Source organism: Apteryx mantelli, unplaced genomic scaffold (genome assembly GCF_036417845.1).
Source record: "Apteryx mantelli isolate bAptMan1 unplaced genomic scaffold, bAptMan1.hap1 HAP1_SCAFFOLD_20, whole genome shotgun sequence".
NCBI classification, from domain to species: domain Eukaryota; kingdom Metazoa; phylum Chordata; class Aves; order Apterygiformes; family Apterygidae; genus Apteryx; species Apteryx mantelli.
Window position 1 is genome coordinate 4,145,795 of NW_027118553.1, and position 17,498 is coordinate 4,163,292.

Here is a 17,498-nt window from a genome sequence, read left to right on the forward strand (position 1 = left end):
TGCAGAGCCCTGCTTTGCCCATGGATACCTGCGTTTAGCGTTTTATCTTTAGGGAACTCCACCTTGGAGGACCTCTCCCTTTGTGAGGCTCCTCTCACTGCCCACCCCAAGCACACGCTATCCTAGGAGATCCCCTGTACTCTCCTGGCACCTCCAGCTTCGCCTCCAGAAGGATGGACACCTGACACTGTGCCTTAACATATGGGAAAGCCCTGCGTATGTACATCAGTGACAATTGGTCATCTCCACTCTCACTGGACACCAATGGGTGACTCCTAAATCCAGCCCTTGGTCTGTAAGAAATCACAACATGATTATGAGCTTTGTGCCTCTAAACCCATGCTGAACCCTGTGCAGCAGGCCCCTCTGGGGTGCAATTTCTTGGTACCAGCTTTAGAAGAAAAGCCCAGTCTTCAGGTACTACACTGGGTAGAAGCTACTTTATTACAGAGATACTGTGAGGGAGGCAGCTCTGACCGAGTAATTATTAATCAGACACAATTTTATATAGGCACCAGGTGAGACAGAGCAGCCCCAGTAAAGGTGGAATGAACCCAAGCATTTGTGCAACAACATGACAACAACAACAACAACAACAACAAATAATAATAATAATAATAATAATAAGTAATAATAAAAATACAGTGAACAAAGAAAGCTCAGTCCTGGTATGGGATACAATGGGAGTCATTTGTGGAGAGCAATGGCAATGCTACCACTGCTGAAAAATGTCCATGAAATCACTTTCCTCAGGGCATCTTTGAGCTCCTTGTTCCTCATGCTGTAGATGAGGGGGTTCACTGCTGGAGGCAGCACTGCGTACAGAACAGCCACCACCAGATCCAGAGCTGGGGAGGAGAGGGAGGGGGGCTTCAGGTAAGCAAAAAATGCAGTGCTGACAAACAGGGAGACCACGGCCAGGTGAGGGAGGCACATGGAAAAGGCTTTGTGTCTGCCCTGCTCAGAGGGGATCCTCAGCACAGCAGTGAAGATCTGCACGTAGGACAGCACAATGAAAATGAAACACCCAAAGGCTAAACAAAGACTAACCACACTAAGCCCAACTTCCCTGAGGTAGGAGTCTGCGCAGGAGAGCTTGAGGATCTGGGGGATTTCACAGAAGAACTGGTCCACGACATTGCCTTTGCAGAGTGGTATTGAAAAGGTATTCCCAGTGTGCAGGAGAGCATTGAGAAAACCACTGGCCCAGGCAGCTGCCGCCATTCTGACACAAGCTCTGCTGCCCATGATGGTCCCGTAGTGCAGGGGTTTGCAGATGGCAACGTAGCGGTCATAGGCCATGACAGTGAGAAGAGAATACTCTCCTCCTAACAAGAAGAAAAATAGGAAGACCTGGGCAGCACATCCTAAGTAGGAAATGGCCCTGGTGTTCCAGAGGGAATTGGCAACAGATTTGGGGACAGTGGTGGAGATGGTGCCAAGGTCGAGGAGGGAGAGGTTGAGGAGGAAGAAGTACATGGGGGTGTGGAGGTGGTGGTCGCAGGCTACAGCTGTGATGATGAGGCCGTTGCCCAGGAGGGCAGCCAGGTAGATGCCCAGGAAGAGCGAGAAGTGCAAGAGCTGCAGCTCCCATGTGTCCGCGAATGCCAGGAGGAGAAACTCAGTGAGGGAGCTGCTGTTGGACATTTTGCTATCTTTGGGCATGGGGGACTGTCCAAAGAAGAAAAGACATTGAGAAGTTAGGAGAGACTTTTCAAGTAAAAAAAATCCCCAAATGTTCCAGTTCTCATGCAACCCCCCACTTTGCCTCTCTCTTTACTGAGAGGATCTTTGTGCACCTCCCTTGCTTGAGCTTCACTTTGCTCTGGCTGAGCGTGCTGTGAGGAGTAGGGACCTCTGCCTATGAGCTCCAGAGGAGTCAGTCCTGCTGTACAGTAGTGGGAATGGGGCTATGGGAGTGACTAGCTCAGACATTTTCAATTTCTGTCAGGTGAAATCCACTCACCTTGTGGAAGGGCTTTTCCCCGTCTTCACTCCCAATTCTAAAGAATGAGGTTTGAGGAACAGAGTTTGGGGGATTTTTTAATTTTCTTTGAGATGCCCCTGTCACCACTGGGGAATGTTCCTCAAAGGCAGCAATTCTCAGCATTTCTACTGTAAATCCTGAGAAAAATGGATTCACTGTCCCTTGTTGCAGAGTGAGGAAGCTTGTCTGACTATTAGTCTCATTCCCAGCTGTCCTGTGCTTGCATCTCTTTGAGCTGGAGTACGATCGCATTCATATGTTGCCCTAAAAAGAAACCAGCCCCTGCTGAGAGCAGACGAGTCCAGTTTCAAAGTGCAGATCTCCAAATGTCTCACCCTTTCTCCAGGCACCCGAGAGGGCTCTCCACACTGTCCTTCCAGCCAAGGACACACAGGGCTCTTTTCCAATGCCCAAATACAGCCTCCCACCACCAGCTCCATACTCTCAGCAGCTCTGCACCTTCTTCATTTATCTCTCAGATATCACAGAGGTGCTATGAGACAGCAGTGCCTTTCTGGAGGGCACTTGCAGCCTGGCAGGACACCACAGGGAAACAGTCAAAGGACATTAAGGACTGAAGATGGGCTCTCCTTAAGGGAGAGTCGGCTCATTTCCCAGCTGCACAGACTGCATTTCCTGGAGCCACACAGGTTAGAAGGGGGCTGGGGGAACCTCATCACCGTGCAGACCCCTCTGTTCCACAACTTGCAGCATCAATGTCTGAACTGCAGCTGAAAACCCTGAACCCCAGGGAGCCCGAGAAAAGAACAGGAGCATCATGGAGAGGAGGGGAAACAAGGAGCAGCACCACGATCCTGCTGCCAAGGGAGGCAAGGAGAGAGAGAGAGACAGACGGGCACTCTGGAAAGCCCTCACCTTACCCAGTTGGGCATGTCTCCTTGCCGAAGGGGACATTTGCAGGGTAGTTGCTCTCAGCCCCTTTGTCGGGTAGCGCAAACTGGGCCCGAGGCAGGAGAGAGGCCCCTCTCCTCTGCTGGAGCTCTGGCTGCAGAGGAGGCAGCTCATGCCCTGGACCCCAGGGCTGTCAGGGCAGAGGCTCTACTGGGTGGGAAAGGAGACACAGGGGGAGATTGCTCAGAGGAAGGTGTCTTCATTGCAGGGACTGACCATGACTTGCCCAAATCCATCCTCCCATGATTTTTCTGTTAACAATTCTCTCTCCTTCCCTGCCCAGTTTTCCTACCTGGAGCTGTCCCTGCTGCCTGGAGCTTTCTCTCCCCCAACATCGTTTCCCTGTCGGCGCTCACAGACCCTGCCCCACCCTCTGTGTGCTCACTTCTGCCCTGCAGAAACCTTCTGGGACTGAGACCTGGGCAGGGGCATCTCTGTGCTTGCAGGTCCTAAGCAGCAGGTCACATAAACCCTGAGCAAGACATGAAGGTGCTGCTGGTGTTGCTGTAGGTGGAGGTGGGGTTGAAGGGGTTTGCTGACCTTTCTCACAGACCTATTGAGCTCTGAGAGTGAAGGTTTGTGAGTCCCAGTCCCTTGACAAACCAGCAAACTCTTTCCTTTTTCCTCCCTACCAAAATTAGGTAACTGAAAGCCCTGCAAGGAAAGCTCCTTGCTTTCAAGTACCCTTTTTTCCACCTTCCTCTGTGCTGCAAGGACACGGCTCTGAATCACAGCCCTGGGCAGACCTGTGTGCATGTCCCAGCTTCACAGCCCTGCAACTGTCCTTGGGAGAAGGTAGCAGCATGCCCTGTCCCTGTGACGGTGTGGCAGGGAATCCCTGCTCTGAAGCATCTCCTCCTCCCCAGCACTGGAGAAGCTGGGAGAGCGATCCATAGAAAACGTATGAGTGATGGGTTGGAATAGGTTGAGAAGAGCCCTCCAGGAACCTCAGTAGCATTGCCCCACAGCCAGAGACTTACCATGTTCAGGGCTGTGAAGATTTCTCCCACAATGAACTGTCAGCCATCCTTCCACTCCACACTGCCTTTCACTTCTCTCTGCCTTGTCTCATCTCATGTCAGCAGCAGCAGGCAGTGCCCAGAGCCCTGCTGCTCTTGGCAGAGGAGCTGCTCCTGGACAAAGGTGTTTCTCAGCAGTACTGTCAGGTTGCCATGACCTCCTACCATCCCAGGAGCCTGGCCCCGCTCAGCAATGCTGGCCCAGCTGAAGACATGAATTTCTCTGTCCCTTGTGCTCCCTCCTCCTGGGAGACATTCACTGAGGTAAACCAAAATAATCACCTTTGGTCCCTCTCTAAACAATGCAGAGACCAGTTACAGCACTGTCACTTGTTTCATCAGAGGATGGTTATCTACGAGAGGTGGAAACATCCCACCCTTGAAAGCCATATTCCCATGTCTTAACTAGGCAGGACACCTAGAAGAGGACAAGAAGGGAGCTCATTTTCCCATGGTTCAGGTGTTGATTCAGATGGGTCAATCTGGGCATCTCATGCCCATTATAGAAGCCCCTGGGATGCAGTGGCATTCAGATCCCTCCCGTGAACTCCACAAACACACAGGAGGTGGGATTCTCCTTGCCAAAAGTGAAGTGAGCACAACATAGGTGTCTGCATGTGAGCTCCTTCTCTAAGCTCCCATTGTAATCCCTGGAGATGGAGGATGGGGAGCCGGTTGCTCACACACAAACACCTGGGGACAGCTGAAGAGACAGAGGTGGTCCCAGGCATGTGCCAGTGTCTGCTTGCTCTGGTAGAGCGACTGTGAGACCCACATCCTGCTGGAGCATCAGGTGGGGGCCAAGTGGGATATTTCCTTGGCCAGCTGAAAGGACACTAGATGCCCACTACGACCAGACGAAGCCCCTCGCTCTCTAGGAAGCAGAGACAGATGAAGATCCCAATGTTACAAACAGCTGTTTTAATTCAGTGCAGACACTTGATGCAATGACATAAAGATAGAAACTGCTGCTGGCCTATCTGGGACTCAGGCAGAAGGGACCTCACAAGATGCACTGAAGCCATAAAGGTGATTCTGGCCTATCAGCAGCAGAGGCAGAGGTGACTTTACCTGAGCCTAGAGCAACCAAGAGCCTGCTGATGACACATAATTAGAAGAGAAGAAAGTGACCTCACCATCAGCATCAGAGCCATGTCCCCACCTTTGGCCTATCAGGTACCCAGGCAGCAGGGACCTCACTGTGAACATACCAGCCATGTGCCTGTTCCTGGCCTATCACCGCCAGAGACTGTGGTGGCATTACAAGAACCTACATGAGCCAAGAGCCTCCTGTTGGCCTGTCAGCTGCAGAGGAATAAGTGACCTCACAGCCAGAATTGAAGCCATGTGCCTGCTGCTGGCCTATCAGCACTCAGGCAGAAGGATCTCAAAAGCACCTACCCCACTCATATGCCTGCTGCTGGCCTATCAGGTACTCAGGCAGAAGTGACCTGACAAGCACAAACCCCAGCCATGACCCTGCTCCTGGTCATGTTCTCACACAGAAGTAACCTTGTCATTGGCTCCCAGGAATGTGGGGAAGGTCGTTCTCCGGGACTGGCTTGCTTCTGCAGTGGCTTCCCAGGTGTTGGCAGAGGGCCTAGGAGGTAGCAGTGCCCTGGTCCCAGGCACACCTCAGCACCTTCACCTCACAAGCCATGGGACCTGTCCCTCCTCCACCCAGTCCTCTGAGTGACCAGCTGCTCTCCTACAGGGTGATAAGATCCTGAGGTCTCCTTGCCTGTCTGGAGGGCATCCTCCTGATCGACTCCCATAAGCACTGCTGCCTGCTTGTCCAAAAGTGCCTGGCCTAGGAACTGCAGGGCGTTATCACAGCCCCAGGCAGAGCAGTGCCATGAGGATCCCACCAAGCCTCTTCTTCCAGCACTTCCTCAAGCAGCATGCTTTGGAGGAACAGGAATGGCCCGGTCCCACCTGTGCCCATCCAGTCGGCTGCAGGGAGCACCCTAGGGACTTGGTTTAGTTCAATACAAAGAAATTCTGGGTGTAGTGGCAGGGCTGGCAGTCACTGGTGCCTTCCCCACTACTCCAGGAGCTGAGACTGCTCCCCAGGGCTGAGGAGCTAAAAAGAAAGTTTTAGGTGCACAGAGAAAGGTAGGGAAATACTGCAGGTCTCATTCAGGCCAGATGTTACAGGATCTGCTTCTGAGGGTGTTTCAAGGGTGGCTGTGATGTGACTCAGGTCCTTTGTGAGCCACACATTGGAGGCATCCTGTAGTCTTCAGCCACCCTGGACTTGAAGGTCCCAGGCTGAAATCTGCCTGAGTGCCCAGAACTCCCCTTTGGCTGGAAGGGGTCTCCCAAATCCTGTTGCCCTCCATCCCACAAGAGGTGTCAGGAAAAAAACCCTCCTTCCCCCAGCTAATGCTGGTCATGGAAGAAACGGCCTTGCCACAGAGGGAGTAAATCCACCCGTATTTGGAGATGTTTACTGGTGGGAATCCAGGCCTGAATTTTCCCTCTTTTGATTCCTTTCTGCTTTCTTTCTCCATCTCTCCCACACACATTTATCTTACTCTGTGAGGTGCGTCATGAGCCCCTGGCATGAGCAGAGGAGGCTGTATGAAGCCCTGTGGCTCAGGGCTTGGGATCCTTGGCACCTCAGGAGGGTCACTGTCACTTGGTTTATCCAGGCCTTTGCTGTGAGGTCTCGTGCACACATTTAGTTTCTCAGGGGGCTCCACAGGCTGCCCAGATTATCAGCGTGGCCTTGCCCTGGACTCAGCTCTTTCTCCGCAGTCCTGATCTATTCTGCAAGGGGAAAAATAGAGTTCAGGGTAGACTGAGGTGTGACCAGAGGAAGTATCACTGAAGAGCAGGGAAAGCATCAGTTTATAGCCACCCTCAGGACATTCAGTCCCAATCTTTTCTCTTTCCGAACAAACTCAGGCTGCATCCTGCAGCCACGGAAGCCAATGAAAAGCCAATGCCCCCCACATTGGTGTGCTTGAGCATGAGTCCTAATGCTTTAGTTAAAAAGTTAGACTAACAAAAACATGTTCTACCCCTCCATAATCACATTCTTGGCCATGCTATTAGAGGAAGAGTAAATCAGAAGTCCCCCTGGAGCTTTCCCCTGTGAGAAAGTCTGGGCACATCTGGCTCTAGCCCGTTGGCCACTGGCAGAAATGCCATTTTGGGGGGGGTGTTTTAAAATATCTGCAGTACCTGGGTTAATCATACTGCTCTCTCCAACGTGGGTAGTCTGCCAGTTCTGACTTTTCTTTATTTTGCTCCTTTTTGGTCAAGGCTGCCAGGATATTTCCAGTGTCCCCCTGCACTTGCCCTGCTGCCTGCATTCTTGCTAATACAAGCCAGGGTAACGGTGGCCATCTTTGCTACAAGAGCACCTTGCTGTCTTCTTGTCAACTTGATATCCACCATGACTGCCCAGGTCCTTCCCCAGATCCTCCTTCTTGTCCTTTTTGAAGATAGATGTCATGTTTGAGGAGGAGCTGGGGAGGGCTGGGGGACAGGCAGTGGCTGCAGGGCTGTGCCAGGTCCTGCTGCATCGCTGGTCCCCGCAGTGTGGGGGGAGGGGATGGGAGATGGGGCAGCACAGGGGGTGGTGGCAGGTCAGCAGGGCAGGGACAGGGAACAGTGGGGACTTCAGTGATGGGCGGTGGCTGGTATTTCTACAGTGCAGCGGCTGTCACGTTCATCTCACACGCAGAAGTCCTGCACTGACCCCAGGCAGAAACAGGCCATATCCATGGTGCCTGTGGCATCCTTCCAGCAGGATGGGGACATAGGATGAGGGCACTCTGCCTGTCCTGAGGTGCTCAGGGCCAGCTCCACAAGGCTGGTCCCCGTTTTGCCTGAGGGACCTCTTGGTCCTCAGCCTCTGCTCTGGCCTGCCTGGAGCAGGGACAAGAGCTCATGGGGTAGGGCTGGGCGAGCTCTCCTGGGAGTTTCTCTTTTGCAGTGGAGCGGTGAGGAGCATCGTGGCTCCCATCTGTGCCCTGTCCCTGTGCCCGCACACACCCCCACGGCCCCACTGTGCAGGCATCACACAGGGCAGGGTGCATTCAGGGATGGGGAAACGACCCCCTGGCATGGTCCCCACGATGGCCCTCGGTGCCCCATACACTCACAGCCCTCCTGCTTTCCCAGCCTCCCCCAGCGCCCGGCCCCAGCCCTTCCCTAGCCGCGTCCCACATGGGCGTTAGCACACAGCCCTCCCCTGGGGTCTGCCGGGGTCTGGACCAGGAAGGAGGCCAGGCAGCGCTGGCCGTTCCCCTCAATACAGGCACTGAGCCCAGCAGGAAGGAGCTGGACATGCAGCAAACTGCAGAAACCTGGGGTGCGCAGCCACAGCCGGAAAAGGTTGATGTGAGAGGCTGGTCTGTGACGAATGCCTGGGGGCACCTCCGTGGTCGGTCCCTGCAACCAAGGGCACAGAGAGGCCTCCTCTCTTCTGCACCTGGCATGTCTTGATTCCCCTCCATGACACCTGACTCTGCACCACAAACCCCCAGTGTGTGTCCTCACCCTGCCTGTTCACACAGCTGAGCTGACATTGGTGCTTTCCTCTCCTGGGCCCTTTCCAGCCCAGCCCAGACCCTCCCTGCCTCTCCCCACCTCCCCTGCCTTCTCCCCGGCTCACCCAGCAGAGCAACCCAGGCTGGTGGTGGGCCCCAGCAGTGCTTGCCACAGGGGGCTGCAGAGCTCTGGGCACTCACTCCACAGCCACAGGCCCCCGGCGAGCACAGCAGCTCTGGGGGGACAGGAGTGTGTGTGTCAGCTGCCCCATCAGCCCCCAAGCTGGAACTGGCCCCAGTGGCACAAGGACACAGAGGACAGCGTCACTCCGCGTACCTTGTTCTGGTGTCCAGCAGATTCCCTACCTCCAGGCTGCCTGCAGACCCCCGTGCCAGCCCCTCTCTCCAGCACAGCACAAGAGTCCCTGCCCTGGGGCTCCTCCAGCAGCTCCTGCTGCCCCAGGAACACAGCAGCCTGCCCTTAGTTGACATACAGAGAAACAGATTTCTCTCTCGCATTTACTCCTCCTTGCCAGCACACACTTGCTCCTTTCCTCTTCTCTAGGTGTGTCCTTGCTCCCCCAAGGGCCTTTCCCCAGGTGGGTGCATCAATGCTGGCCTGCCTGGCCATTCCTGGACCCTCCTCCATCCTCCCCACAGGGCCCCAAGCTGGCGGTGCTGCTCTACACAGTGAATGGCTAAGCGACAACAGGGCATGGTGTGACTCCACAGTGGCCGTGGTGGTCAGGGTGGGAAAAAGGTCCAGCCAAACAGGAATCATTGCATGTGACAACCCCTACCAAGGGGTCTGTGGCCATGGACGATGCTCTGAGCAATCACAGGGCATTTCAAAGGGCTCAGGCTGTGTTCTGGGGTGTCCCTACAGCCAGCCCATGGTTTCTGATTGAAGGTGACATGAACAACTCTCCAGGCTCCCTTCCCTGTGCCTGCAGGGTCCACACTGCCTCCCATGGGATTGCAGAGCTCTCACTAGACTGGACATTCATTGCTTTTGCCCTTTACCTTTGGGTGACTCCACTTCATTTTGTGAAGCTCCATTCACTGCCCACCCCGAGGCACACGGTGCCCTTGGAGATGCCCCGTGCTCTCCTGGGGGCTCCATACTCCCTTTGAGAAGGACAGGCATCAGTCTCCAGCCCTGTCATATGGCAGATACTGCTTGACCGTTCACCACCTCCAGGAGCACTGGGCACCCACCCACCCTCATTCCCTAACACATCACCTAGGAGCTCATGGCCTTGAGCCCATGCAGAGTGCCAGAAAAGCAACAGGGTCTTTCAGGGTGAAAGTCCTTGAGCACATTTTTGACTCCAGCTTTGGAAGGAGAGCCCAACCTTCAAGCACTGTGCTGAGGAAATGCCCTTTTATTAGAGCAAAGCCAGGTCTCACACAGTGACAGACACATTTACAGCAGGCATCTCAGTCAGACAGACTGGGTTCATGCCTCTGAAGAAGTGGGATTCAAATACTTGTGTACAAACATGATTATCACAGAGAGAATGCCCAAAGCATAGGAGTTGTTTTGAGAGAAATCAGAAACCAGCTGTGAAGAGGGATGGGCAGCTTATTTCTGCTGAACTAGTACCAGCTGAAGCAGTTTCTTCAGGGCATCTTTGAGCTCCTTGTTCCTCATGCTGTAGATGAGAGGGTTCACTTTTGGAGGCACCACTGAGTACAGAACAGCCATCATGAGATCCAGAGCTGGGGAGGAGAGGGAGGGGGCTTCAGGTAGGCAAAGAAGCCAGTGCTGATGTACAGGGAGACCACGGCCAGGTGAGGGAGGCACATGGAAAAGGCTTTGTGTCGTCCCTGCTCAGAGGGGATCCTCAGCACAGCAGTGAAGATCTGCACGTAGGACAGCAAAATGAAAACAAAGCACCCACAGATTAAACAAAGTCTAACCACACTAAGCCCAACTTCCCTGCGGTAGGAGTCTGAGCAGGAGAGCTTGAGGATCTGGGGGATTTCACAGAAGAACTGGTCCACTGTGTTGCCTTGGCAGAGCAGCATTGAAAATGTGTTTCCAGTGTGTAGCACCACATTGAGAAAACCACTGGCCCAGACAGCTGCTGCCGTTTTGGGACAGGCTCTGTTGCCCATGAGGGTCCCAAAATGCAGGGGTTTGCAGATGGCAACGTAGCAGTCATAGGACATGACAGAGAGGAAAGAAAGCTCCCCTGTAAACAAGAAGACAACCAGGAAGATCTGTGCAGCACATCCTGAGTAGGAAATGGCTCTGCTGTCCCTCAGAGAATTGGCCATGGATTTGGGGACAATGACAGAAATGGTGCCAAGGTCAAGGAGGGAGAGGTTGAGGAGGAAGAAGTACATGGGGGTGTGGAGGTGGTGGTCGCAGGCTACGGCTGTGATGATGAGGCCATTGCCCAGGAGGGCAGCCAGGTAGATGCCCAGGAAGAGCGAGAAGTGCAAGATCTGCAGCTCCCACTTGTCTGCAAATGCCAGGAGAAGGAACTCATTGAGGGAGCTGCCATTAGACATTTGCTCTTTCTTGCTTCAGGGCACTGTCCAAGGAAGAAAAGGCACTAACAAGTTAGAACAGGCTTCTCTGAGCAAAACCCAGTCCACTCCTCAGAGCACCACCCACACTGCCCTTCTCCTTTGCCTTCATTCAGCTCCCTTTCCTGACTTCTGGCTCATGCTGCGTGTGTAGCACAGGGGCCTCTGCCCATGGGCCCCACAGGAGTCAGCCCTGCTCTGCTGGGCAGTGACAATGGAGATGTCAGACTGCCTTGTGCATTTGGTGGGCATCCCTGGGGATGGGCACCATGAGCTGAGTGAAGGGCATTATGTCCAGTGACTCAGTGGCAATAGTCTCTTTTTATCCTTGTGAGAGACAAATACAGCACTCATGGAGTCAGCTGACTCCGAAAGAGAAGATCCTTCTGAGGGATTCATCTCTCCAAATCTTGCCCTCCTCAACAGAAGTGTCTCTTTCTGGATCAATCACAGCAGCTCCCACTCTGCCAAGGGAGAGAAGCAGTGCAGTGAAGGCAGGGGCTGACCCGACCCTTTCCACACACCTCTGTCCCAATGAGATAGACCCTGTCCTCATGTCAGTTCACCATCTTCCCTCTTTCTCCAGGCACTGTAGTGGCACTGGGAAGTGACTAGCTCTGAGGTGCACATCCTGCAGCAGATTACATCCACCTGTCTTGTGGAAAGGCTGTGAACATGTAAACAGTGATTTTCTCCAGAAAATGGGCTGCAGTGGAGGGGTCTGTTTCTGTATTTCCTTAGTTTTCAGATGCCTCCATCACACCCTGGGAGCCTGCTTTGATGGGGAAGAAATCTTTGGCATTTTAGTTGCTCTCGGCATGAGCACTTGTGCACCCCAAGAGGAAAAAGGGCTCATGGTGACTTTGTACGGAGTCAGGGGATCTGGTCTGTCCATGAGTCTTGCCCCTCTCTGCCCTGTGTTCGCAACTCTCCCAGCTAAAGGACAGTCACACTCACAAATTACTTTAAGAAAGGAACGAGATGGAACTGAGAGTGGAGGGGTACAGTTTCAAAGTGAAGCTTTCCAGATTCTTCTCTCTCAACCCACATATGGAGAGAGTGCTATGGAGAGCTCTTCAGAGTGTTTGATGATGTTTTTGATTCACATGACCAGCACAAGGACTCTCAGCTATCACACATATGTTATGGGAGAGCTGTGGTCTTCTGGAGGGCAGCTTGCAGCCTGGCAGGACACCCAGGAGAGACAGTCAAGAGGGCTAAAGATGGGGCTTCTTCCTAAGGGAGAATCAGATCATTCCCCTACCAGATGAAATGTGTTGCCTAGAGGGTTGGAAGGGGACTTGGACATGCCACTGCCATGAAGACAACTGCATGCAGCACCCACAGGGTCTATGCCGTAACTGCAGCTGAACCGCCCTCCTTCAGCCCAGAGAGTACAAGAGCAAGAAGCAGACCAGCACAGAGAGGTGAAGAAGCAAGGAGCAACACTGTGATGCTCCTACCACAGGGAAAGCAAGGAGCGAGAGACAGATGGGCAGCCAGGAAAGCCTTCCCCTCATCCAGCTGTGCACACCACCTCCCAGACCTGCACAGACAAGGACAGCTGCTCTCAGCCCCTTTGTCACACAGTGGGAGATGGGCACGCTGCAGGAGAGATGCCCCTCTCCTCTGCTGCAGCTCAGGCTAGAGCATGCAGCTCGTGCCCTGCACCCCCTGGCCTGGAGGGCAGAGGCTGTGCTGGGTGGGAGAGGAGACCCAGGGGGCTTGCTTAGAGGAAGAGGTCTGCATTGAAGGGCATGACAGGGAGGTCTCCAAATTCCCCCTCCCACAGCATTTACGGTTCTAGTTTCCTCTCATTCACGGATCCTCTCTTCACTGTTCGGAGCTTTTCCTCCTGGGAGCTGTTTCTCTCTCCCATGTCTTTTCCCTGCCAGCACTCTGCAAACAGGAGGAAAATGACAGCACCGACTCTGGAGAGCCCTTCTGTTTATGGTAACCCCTGTCCCTGCCTTGACTGTCCTCTAGAAAAGGCCTGTTGGAAATATCGTGGGGGTGAGCTGGAGCTGAGAGCAGCCCTGACCCACACAGCACCATCTCAACAAGAGAATGAACCTGCCTTGCCAGGGGTGACTCCTTCCACCCAGAGCTTTGCCCTGCAGCGCTGTGGGGAGCTCCGCGGGCAGGCTGAGTGCTGACCCTCGCAGGCGGCAGAGTCACTGCCCCGGGCACACAGCACCCTGGGGTGCAGGGACACTGCTCTGAATTTCAGCCCTGGAGATTCCTGCTGAAGATCTCCAGCACCACGATCTGCTTTGAGATGGTCTAACTTTACAGTTAGATCAGGTTGGTAAGTGCTTTCTCCAGGAAAGTTTTTAAAGATCTCCTGATCCCTGCCCCACTACTGCTCCACTATCATGGTGACTATGGTTTCTTTTTTTCTTAAACTTGTCTCTTGTGCTTTCCTCCCCTTGGCCCCCAGCCACACCATCCCATCTACGTTGACTGAGGACAATCACAGCCTCACCTCCAAGCACAGCCTGGCTAGGATCTCCTGGGACCATTCAGGTGGGCCGTGGTGGCCAGCTCTAAGCAGACATACATGCTGCAGGTCCCCACATGGTCAAGGAGGAGAGCGTATGGAGACATAGCATGACCCAGGGCAGAGCCTGTGGGCTGACACCAAGGCAGAGCTGGGGTCAGCAGGGCTGAGAAGAGAAGCTCCAGCAGCTCCTTTCCACACCCGGGCAGGGAGTGATGCACCCAACAGTGCTCCTGAGAGGGGATGGTGACACAAGAGACGGGGAGCACCATAAACTGTGGTACTGAGCACTGAGCATCTGTGCTGTGTCTGGGAGTCCTGACAGGTGGTGCTGATGGCTGCAGCCCCCAAGAGACCCCCAGCCCTGATAACAGCAGTGAGTCCTCTCTGTGACTGTTGGGAGCTTCTGGAGTGTTGTGGCTCCCATCTGCACCTCATCCCTGCACTGGCCCAGCCCTTGGTGCCCTGGCCACTATGGCCCTCCTGTTCAGCAGCCTCCCACCAGTCCCCAGCCCTGCCCAGCCCTCATCCTGTCCCCCACCAGGGTTAGAAGACGACCATGCTCTGGGGTCTGCTGGTGCCTGGGCCCAGGGAGAGAGGCCAGGCAGGATGGCCATTCCCCCATGCAGGTGCTGAGCCCAGCAGGCAGATGGAGCTGGTCACATTCCAAGATCACCCCTCACCAGCACCATGGGAATGGCCAGTGCTGGAAATGGCTGGTACGAGGGGCTGGGTCTGGGAAGTGTTTCCGGGGGCAGTTTCTCCTCTCTGTTCATGCAACAACAAGCTGGGTTGGATCTTTGCTCTGGCAGACCCTGCTTGAGGTCCCCCGTGGGAGGAGGATGGTCTAGAGGCCCAGTAAATGGCCCCAGGACCTCCCCTGCATGCTCCCTGCCAGCCCTGCAGAGGAACCAGCAGAGGGCTCATCCTCCACGGCTCACAGCTGGATGCCCAGTCCTGCGGTTGGGCATGGAGCCTTGTCTGGTGGTGACATCTGGGGTAAGGACCAGCACACAGGGTGTCTGAAGATGCACATTTTGTCTGAAGGAGATGTGCTGGGGACAGGGCCTGAGGGACAGCAGCAAAATGATATGGCTCCTGGGTGCTGCTTCCTTCAACACAAGCTCCCACAAGGGCTCCCAGCCTTCTTTTTGGTGCCAACCTTCAGGAGGGATGATGGCACAAGGAGCTGGGAGGGTGGGGAGCATTAATCCTTCTTCAGGCACTTCCCAGGCCATGTGGAGGGCCAGCAGAGCAAGGACTTCTGGCTCTGCACTGGGAGCTCACTTCAGTGTGCCCACACTCTGAACATTGTCTTGCATTAAAGGTCGGCAATTTCAAGCCCAGTTCCACTTCCTTCTCATCTCTCCCAATCCCTCCTCTGATCTCGCTGGCCATTCCCACACCCCCTCCCCTGTTCTCCCGTGGGGCCCTACCGGTGCTGCTCTGCAGAGCGAACAGGCTGTGGGGCCACAGGGTCACTCTGCACTGGCTGTGCTGGTCAGGGTGGAAAGCAGACCCAACCAAATGGGGATCATGGCCTCCAATCCCTCCAGGGACTGCGGATGTGGCAGGTGCTTGGAGGGACTATGGAGAATTTCCAAGGGTACTACTTGAGTCCAGATGCGCCTCTACATCTTGCCCCTGGTATCACACTGATGACATGAATCACTCTCCAGTCTCCCTTCCCCATGACAGATGGGTCCCCACTGCCTCTGCTGGGATGGCAGAGTCCTGCTTTGCCCACGGATACCTGGGTTTAGCACTTTACCCTTAGGTGACTCCACCTTGGAGGACCTCTCCCTTTGTGAGGCTCCACTCACTGCCCGCCCCAGGCACATGCTGTCCTAGAAGATTCCCAGAGCTCTCCTGGCACCTCCAGATTCCCCTCCAGGAGAACAGGCATCTGACACTGTGCTTTAACATGTGGAACAGCCCTGGGTTTGTACATCAGCATTGACAATTTGTCATCTCCACTGTTACTGGACAGCGATGGGTGAGTCCTAAATCCAGCCCTTGTTCTCTAAGAGATCATAACATGATTATGAGCTTTTTGCTTCTAAGCTCATGGACATCTCTGCCCAGCAGGCCCTTTTGACATGCAATTCCTTAGGCCTCTTCTTGACACCAGCTTTAGAAGAAAAGCCCAGCCTTCAGGTACTGCACTGGGTAGAACTTACTTTATCACAAAGACACTGTGCGGAGTCATCTCTGACACAGGGTTAGACACAATTTGATGTGGGTACCAGGTGAGACAGAACAGTCTCAGTGAAGGTGGAATGAATCCAAGGAATTGTGTAGCAACATCATTACAAATACTAGAAATAATAGTGATAATAAAAATAAAGTGAAGAAAAAAGCTCAGGACTGGTTGTGATGCCCTGGCATTCAATTGTGGAGAGCAATGGCAATATTACCACTGCTGAAAAATGTCCATGAAATCACTTTCCTCAGGGCATCTTTGAGTTCCTTGTTCCTCATGCTGTAGATGAGGGGGTTCACTGTTGGAGGCACCATCGAGTACAGAACAGCCACCACCAGATCCAGAGCTGGGGAGGAGAGGGAGGGGGGCTTCAGGTAAGCAAAAAATGCAGTGCTGACAAACAGGGAGACCACGGCCAAGTGAGGCAGGCACATGGAAAAGGCTTTGTGTCGTCCCTGCTCAGAGGGGATCCTCAGCACAGCAGTGAAGATCTGCACGTAGGACAGCACAATGAAAACAAAACACCCAAAGAATAAACAGAGACTAACCACAATAAGCCCAACTTCCCTGAGGCAGGAGTCTGAGCAGGAGAGCTTGAGGATCTGGGGGATTTCACAGAAGAACTGGTCCACGACATTGCCTTGGCAGAGTGGTATCGAAAATGTGTTCCCAGTGTGCAGGAGAGCATTGAGAAAACCACTGGCCCAGGCAGCAGCTGCAATTTTGACACAAGCTCTGCTGTCCATGAGGGTACCATAGTGCAGGGGTCTGCAAATGGCATTGTAGCGGTCATACGCCATAACAGTGAGAAGAGAATACTCTCCTCCTAAAAAGAAGACAACCAGGAAGACCTGGGCAGCACATCCCAAGTAGGAAATGACCCTAGTGTTCCACAGGGAATTAGCCATGGATTTGGGGGCAGTGGTAGAGATTGAGCCAAGGTCGAGGAGGGAGAGGTTGAGGAGGAAGAAGTACATGGGGGTGTGGAGGTGGTGGTTGCAGGCTATGGCTGTGATGATGAGGCCGTTGCCCAGGAGGGCAGCCAGGTAGATGCCCAGGAAGAGCGAGAAGTGCAAGAGCTGCAGCTCCCGTGTGTCTGCAAATGGCAGGAGGAGGAACTCGTTGAGGGAGCTGCTGTTGGGCATTTTGCTGTCTCCAGGCGTGGGGGACTGTTGAAAGAAGAAAAGACATTGGGAAGTTAGGAGAGACTTTTCAAGCAAAAAAAAAAAAAAAAAAATCGTCCAGTTCTCATGCAACCCCCCACACTGCCTCTCTCTTTACAGAGAGGATCTTTGTGCAGCTCCCTTGCTTGAACTCCAGTTTGTGCTCACTGAGTGTGCTGAGGGGCAGGAAACTCTGCCCATGGGCTCCAGAGGAGCCTGTTCTGCTGTACAGTAGTGGGAATGGGGCAACGGGGGTGACTAGCTCTGACATTCACAATTTCTGTTACGTGAAATCCACCCGTCATGTAGAAAGGCTTTTCAGCATCTTCACTCTGATTTGTAAAGAATGATGGTTGATAAACAGAGTTTTAGGGATTTTTAAATATTGTTTATTTTCTTGTAGATGTCCTTGTCACCCCTGAGGACTGTTCCTTGAGGGTAGAAATCCTTGGCAGGAAAAATGGATTCCCTGTCCCTTGCTGCAGAGTGAGGACAGCTACTTTGTCTATTAGTCTTGTTCCCGTGCTTGCAACTCTTTGAGGCAGAGGACAATCACACTCATATGTTGCCCTAGAAAGAAACCAGCCATTGCTGACAGCAGATGAATCCAGTTTCAAAGTGAAGATCTCCAACTTTCTCACCCTTTCTCCAGGCACCTGAAGGAAATCTCCACA

The 17,498-nt window shown here is 53.7% G+C and overlaps 2 protein-coding genes across 2 annotated transcripts; both read right to left on the reverse strand.

Annotated features, from left to right (window-relative positions):
- Positions 1-275: 275 nt before the first annotated feature.
- LOC136995985 (olfactory receptor 14A16-like) lies at positions 276-1,647 on the reverse strand. Its single transcript, XM_067316979.1, has 2 exons — positions 745-1,647; positions 276-293 (listed from the first exon to the last, which is right to left on the reverse strand). Exons 1-2 carry the CDS (start codon positions 1,645-1,647, stop codon positions 276-278), a joined length of 921 nt encoding a protein of 306 aa, XP_067173080.1.
- Positions 1,648-15,846: 14,199 nt separating this feature from the next.
- LOC136995986 (olfactory receptor 14A16-like) lies at positions 15,847-16,806 on the reverse strand. Its single transcript, XM_067316980.1, has one exon. The coding sequence runs from the start codon at positions 16,804-16,806 to the stop codon at positions 15,847-15,849; it is 960 nt and encodes a 319-aa protein (XP_067173081.1).
- Between the last annotated feature and the right edge of the window lie 692 nt (positions 16,807-17,498).

Excerpts from the sequence above, each read along its gene's own strand:
- LOC136995985 (XM_067316979.1), bottom strand. The coding sequence starts at position 1,647 with ATGTCCAACAGCAGCTCCCTCACTGAGTTTCTCCTCCTGGCATTCGCG.
- LOC136995986 (XM_067316980.1), bottom strand. The coding sequence starts at position 16,806 with ATGCCCAACAGCAGCTCCCTCAACGAGTTCCTCCTCCTGCCATTTGCA.